General features: G+C 40.8%; 1 protein-coding gene across 6 annotated transcripts in view; it reads left to right on the forward strand.

Moving 5' to 3' along the window:
* Positions 1-6,420, forward strand: part of CNNM2 (cyclin and CBS domain divalent metal cation transport mediator 2) — a 156,318-nt gene that overhangs the window by 114,575 nt on the left and 35,323 nt on the right. For 5 of the 6 annotated variants that reach the window (XR_002123247.1, XR_002123248.1, XR_002123249.1 and 2 more), the window contains exon 2: positions 3,363-3,506. Coding sequence is in view for 2 of the 6 variants with exons in the window: in XM_019636409.1 (XP_019491954.1) it covers positions 3,363-3,506 (144 nt within the window). In the remaining 4 variants the exon portion in view is untranslated. Of the gene's footprint in view, positions 1-3,362; positions 3,507-6,420 lie in introns of those variants that run through there. The other variant, XR_002123250.1, reaches the window with a different exon arrangement.

Genomic DNA, 6,420 nt, shown 5'->3' on the forward strand with positions numbered 1-6,420 from the left:
TATATAGTTTATCAAGTTTCTTTATGTATACTTAAAAATTTTAGTGTTATTTAATGCCTATAATTGCATATTGTGCTGACTGCTATATTTTCATTTTCCTCTTTGGAAGTTAAGAATCCATCAGTTCATAATCTTTTTTAGCATTTGGTTTAGTCTTTTGTTAGTTTCCCCCAAATTGCTTTTCTGCTTTCAATCCTGACTTACTCCCTCCAATGCTCAGGTTAAGAAGAATGCTATTTGAGCTCAGTTTCAAATTTTTCTGTATTGACAATCTGTTTACATTTTCCTTTTGATTGCTGCTCCATTGTTGAGGCTGAAGACTGACCTCCCTGCAGTGAATGGTTACGTGGGGGATACGTGCATTGTATTGCTAGTCCCCAAAAGCGTGATTAGAGGAGAGGGGTGTCTTTTTTGTTGTTGTTGTTGTACTGCTTACCAGCAAGAAGGTCCAGAAAACAGGACTTCTCCCCAGGAATTCAAAAAGCTAAAAGAATGCTCTGGATCAGATGCAAAAGTTTCAGCATTGGATGTGGGGGTGTGAAAGGGAGCCCCGAAGAAAATTTAATTTTCAGTCTAAGAAGCCTAACTCACCCGAACAATTTCTCCTAGAGTAAGGCCCTTTCCAGTCAGATCTGTTGGTGCTATCGAGCTGGTATTTCAAGTATGTCCATCTGCATTTAAACGAATTGCTCCAAGACAATCTGATTATGCGGTAGTTACTTTGGTGAGAATAGCGCCTCAGTGGAATGGAAACTTCATTTTGAGTCTAATATTAGACCTTGCTTTGGAAAATTCCTTTTAAATGATCACAAGCTGGGAATAGCAAAAGAATTTAACTTTCGACAGACAGCATTGACCAAGAATTTTTAACTGCTTATGTTTGAGTCCTTGGGAAAGCAGATGTGAGAAACTGACCAGACCAAATTGACTAGACTAGCGCTGACTTGACCCGATGCGGTGTTTATATCTATTGCTGATAAGTTTCCCTCCTCTCTCATTTGCTGAAAATATTTTCATTCTTTGAGCATGAGCACGCTAAGGATGAAGATTGTTAGGATGCCTAATTGTCTAACAATCTAACCTCCAAGGCTTCCAGACATTGTTGCCTGTAAAGGGGGTCTGAGACAGAGCAGGAAAGGGCCAACAGCCCTACAGAACCAAAGGCAGTTTCTGAGTGAGTGCTGGGAACATGATCAGATCTGGCCTTCGGGGAATATTTTAGTTTGGCTGGTTGCATCTGAGTGAACTGGCTCCACTCACAGTTTTAAGTAAACTTCATTTAAAGGACTCCCCCCACCCCCTCCTACTCCCCCCCAAAAAACCACCCTGTGATTTAAGAAAGCAATTAACATGCATGTTAACTGATTTTCTAGACTATGTGAAATTTCTAGATGATGTCTGCTTGGCTTAACTTAAGGATAGATTTCAGATGCCTCACGTGCCTTGAATTGGAAACCACCAATATTGGTGTGAGAGATGCATTTAATATCTTAAAAGATCTTTCTGAAGTTGAAATGCATCTTTTAATCACAGTGTACATTTAATGTAGTGTTGTTCAGTCTTTCTCTCACTAAGCCGGTAATAAGTTGATGGTGCCTTAGAATTGAGGAAGAATATTAATAAATTAATAGCAGTTACCATTTATTGATCACCCGGTGGATCCCAGGCCCTGTCTTTGCTCTGGGTAACCAACGTGATCTCTGATATTCACAACAGTCCTGTGGGCAGCAGGATATGATGAGCCTGCCTTTGGAGGCAAGGAGACTGAGGCTCAGAAAAGTTCTGTAGTTGCTCATGATCACACAGCTAGTAATGGCTAATGAACTGGCAATGCTGAAGTTCCCATCCAGGACTGTTCGACTTCAGAGCTTGTGTTCTTCTCGGTGGTCACATCTTTCGATATTTACTGTGTTTGAAATTAAACCTGAGAAGTTTAAAACATTTACTTATTAATTCATTTTGAAAGGACAATAATAAGTCCATTACATGTTAACATAAATAACATTTTTATTAAAAAATTACTATTTTCCAAAACAAAAATAGTAAGAAGTATCACTATTTTATCTTTTTTGCATATCTCTTTCTTATCCAGCTAAATGGAATGCAGCTGGATTCTCTTCTTCGTTCAATCTGTGCAGTGTATTGTTTTAGTGGAAATGTGTGAAGAAAACCTGGCCTCACACAGATATGTATTTGGAAAGGGCTATTTTAATAGCCTTTTTGGATAACCATGGATATTCTCTTTTGGTGCAGTTACATTAAAATCCTTTGGTCTGAAATCTTTTTACAGAAGAATTCTGAATAATATATGTAGATACTCACCCACTCCAGGAAGTAGAGTTTAATTCCTACCAAAGCATAGGATTAGGGAAAGGGGAAAATGAGTAACTTTCCAGTGGACAAACCTGGAAACACCAATTTAACCGAGTGGTAAAGGTGAACGCCGCCTGTGACGTCACGTGCCAGCAACTGCTGCTGCTGTTTTCCTTAATGTAACAGGCGCGTTTTATTCATTGTTAAGAAAATGTGTGCCAAATATCGAAATCCAAATAATTGTGCTTTGTCTGAAAATCATTCTTTCAAGTCAAATTGATGTTCAGTGAAAAAAGTGGCTAGAAACAATTGCACACGTGCTTCTCCTCAAGACACTATCAAACTTCAGAGTACAACACAGTGTTTTATGGCATTTCCCATTTTGTCACGTAGAATATTGAAAGACAGGTACTTGGGGTCAAGCGTTAATGAAATTGATAACGTTCACTGCTTCATCAAGGATATTGTTAGGAGAAACACCCACCCACCCCACCCCTTGTGCTGTGAGTATGTGGTGGTGGAGAATCCTGTGGCAGTGCCCACTGGTACAGTTTGCCACCACTGCCATGTGCTCAGGTATCTGCACCATTGGTTTAAGTACCAACACAGTGTAAAAGGCCAGGAACATTTTAGTGCTCTAATGAAAAGAGTTTGGCTTCGCAGACCTCCTGTGAGAGGGCCTTAGGTATCCCTAGGGGTCCACCAACCACATTTTGAGAACTACTCTCCTAAAGTAAAGTGGTAATTGCTAAAAGGTCACAAAGGAAGAGCCGACATTACTAAAGACCAAATCCATTAGGAAACAAATGGTGATCTGGGGGCAGCACAGTGCATGTAGAAGGTGACATTCTTCTGGCTTAACTGGTCTTGCCTTTGATGGCTCATGAAGCTTTTCCATGTCTGTGGTATTTCCATTTTGAAATGCTGAGATGCAGACATTGATAATCTGGTATCTGTGTTTGCTGCAATTTCTACCATAATCATATCTAAGATTTTATTCAGGAAATGCAGAAAATTGCTTCTTAAATTTTGTTTTCTTTTTTTTAAAGGTAAATCTCACCTGGCTATTGTACAGCGAGTAAACAATGAGGGAGAGGGGGATCCATTTTATGAAGTTCTGGGAATTGTCACCTTAGAAGATGTGATTGAAGAAATCATCAAGTCTGAGATTCTAGATGAGACAGACTTATACAGTGAGTAGCATTGTGGAGTAATTTCCTCAAATCTTTGCGTTTTGGGTCACATTGTTTGGGAATCACCTGACACCTCCCCAGTTGTTGTCTGCCCCTGTTTCTAATTGTGCAGTGTGTGTGTAGGGTGTATACAACCTATCCGTGTATTCCAGTCCCGTCACCAAGGGGAAGAAGCAGAGGCCTGTCCTGTAATGTCAGCGGGCCATGTGTGTTTTTGAAAAGTCAACTGCTTCTAACAATTGATCTGGGCATTACTTGGCCCTGAACAGCCAACTCCATTCTTGGTTTTTACATTTATTTTACATGTGGAAAAAGAATTAATTCTTCTTTACTAAATTTTCATCTTACACAATTAGGTAAGTTGTTTTCAGAGAAATTTCTGTTTCTACTTAAGGTCATAATTCAAGTACTTAAAAAGTGAGAAGGATTCGTTAAATTGATGGATAGCAACTGTTTATTTTTCTTGTTCCCATGTACCAGGATAGAGGTGAGGTTTGCAAGTATAGTTTTTCTGGGGCAGCAGTGGTGAGGTGGGTATAATGAGAGGCAGGACAGGGTGGACTACACAATAACAATGTGTTTTTCCCCTTTTCTGCTTCTCTGCCTTCTTTGGGAGTGGGGTGGGGTGGGGGGGAGTGGACTGGACCAGGGCAGGGGAAGGGGAGTATCCACACCTATTTGCCCAGTAGTAGGCTAGATCCTGGGCTGAACATTGAACCTGGATCATTGGACTTAAACTTTTCTCAGCCTCTCTCTTAACGAAGGAAGACTTTTTCAAGAGTTTCATAATGCCAAAGGTGGCCCAAGGGTTGAGAAGTTTGGGATCTCAAAAGTGGGATAGAAAAGAGCCTTTGGGCTCTGTTTATCCTGTTTGGCTTTTGAAACAGAATTTGGAGGGGGGAATGGACAAATCAAATGGTTGAGGGCACAAGGGACAGAGCCTGTCTTGCTCAGAGCAGAGTGATTTTATTCAGTTCCACTAGAAGGGAATGTCCCATGTTTTAAAATTGAGAAAGTCTTTCATGCACCCTTGAAAGAATAAATTTTATATTTAGCCAATGATTTGCTTCTGAAATATATCTTATTTTTTTCCTCACATCTGTATAGTATTCTTTAAAAATAGCAGTTCAATGAGTTTTATCCTTTTAACACTTGGAAAGTAGTCAGAGGTCTCATAATAGAGAATATTGTCATTTGTGTGTTTATGGTTTTTTCACCCTTCCTCACAGTGACTATTTAATACCAAGTATGTCTGTGTAAATTTGTTTCCCTAGGGACAGTACTCATCATAAGAAAGATAATTTAGACATTTATGAGATCTTATGTTTGCACTTCAGTTCTTTCAAACCTTGATTAGACGACTGATTTATACAGAAGTGTTGCCTAACGTGACTTACTGATATGAAATGCTAACCTTTTGGTTTCTCAGGGATGATGACTGTTTTTGTCATTAGAAAATTATTTTTAAATTTTGTGTTGATTTACACTGTCTGATTCTCAGAAGAATTTGAAATAGAAGAAAATGACAAGTTGTGACCCTCTTGTCTCCCCAGGACAAGCCTAGTAAGCAGCCTGTTTTGCCTTAGGCATGAAATGGTAATGCAGACTCATGGTTCTTGGGAAAAGAGCAAGGGATGGGGCCTTGTCTTTGACCTAGTTTTTCCTTGATCATCACTTTATCCAGAAAAATACTTGAAGGAAGGTTTTGCATTAGACACTTTCTAGATCAGGGTTTGGTGAACTACGGCCCAAGAGCTCCTGCCACCTGTTTTGTGTGGCCCACAAGCTAAGAATTTAAAAATCTTTGGGAAAAAAAATCAAAAGAATAATTATTTTGTGACAGGCAAAAGTGATATGAAATTCAAATTTCATGTCTGTGATAAAGTTTTGTGGGGTTTTTTTAAAGATTTTTATTGGGGAATTTGGGGATGGGAACAGCACTGGGGAATTGGGGGGAGGGGAACAGACAAGTTGCTGTCGTTTTGTTCTTCAGTCTAGTTGTGGAGGACGTCGCTTCACTGGCCCAAGTTGGCACCATCATTGCGCTTTTCTCGGGAGAGGCAGATCAGTTGCTGGCTTCTGGACGGCCTCTCATGGTGGCTGCTAGCCGCTCACGCTGGCTGCTGGCCGCTCACGCTGGCTACACACAGTAGCCCATGGCAACCCACTACAGCAGTGGCTGCAGCCTACGCCGTTGACGGCGACTCATGGCAGCTCAGCTCCAGGTTGAGCTGTTGTTCAGCATCTTAGCTGTAGAAGGCAGTGTCACTGGCCCTCATATGTGGGATCCGAACCGGAGCCCTCTGGCGTCCCAAGCCAGTTCTTAATCAACGCGCCACTCAGCCGGCCCTGTGATAAAGTTTTATTGGAACATAACCATGCTACTTCATTCGCATATGGCTGCTTTTGCTAAATAGCAGAGTTGAGTAGTTGCGACAGAATCGACATGATCTGCAGAGCCTGAAATACTTACTCTCTGGCCCTTTGCAGAAGAAGTGTGCTAACCTCTGTTCTGGCTCACTTTCTTTATATTCATTTGCTTGACCTTGAAGATCTCCTGATCTGAGGTAGAAATGAAGCTACCAGATGTTACTATTGAAGTATTGTTCTATGAAAATGTTTTGTTTGTTTCTTAAGAGATTTTGTTTTGTGTTTCTCTTTCAGCACAGGCTAGGAGCCTCTTAAAGTCAGGGACACACTTGCCATGTGTCTTCTGTGGCACAGTGATTGCTTGTCACTGCGTGTGGTGACGCTGAATACCGGGAGACTGAGCGCATGCCAGGCTACATCCTCTGTTTCTATGTGGTTATATAGGTTTTATGAGGGGACCGTTTTTGTCCAAGGCTGCCCGTTACTGTACTTGTCAGGACTCTAAAAATCTTCATGAAGTATGTTTATAGTTGCTGCTATTCAG

This window comes from Hipposideros armiger, unplaced genomic scaffold (assembly GCF_001890085.2).
Source record: "Hipposideros armiger isolate ML-2016 unplaced genomic scaffold, ASM189008v1 scaffold_28, whole genome shotgun sequence".
Lineage (NCBI taxonomy): Eukaryota > Metazoa > Chordata > Mammalia > Chiroptera > Hipposideridae > Hipposideros > Hipposideros armiger.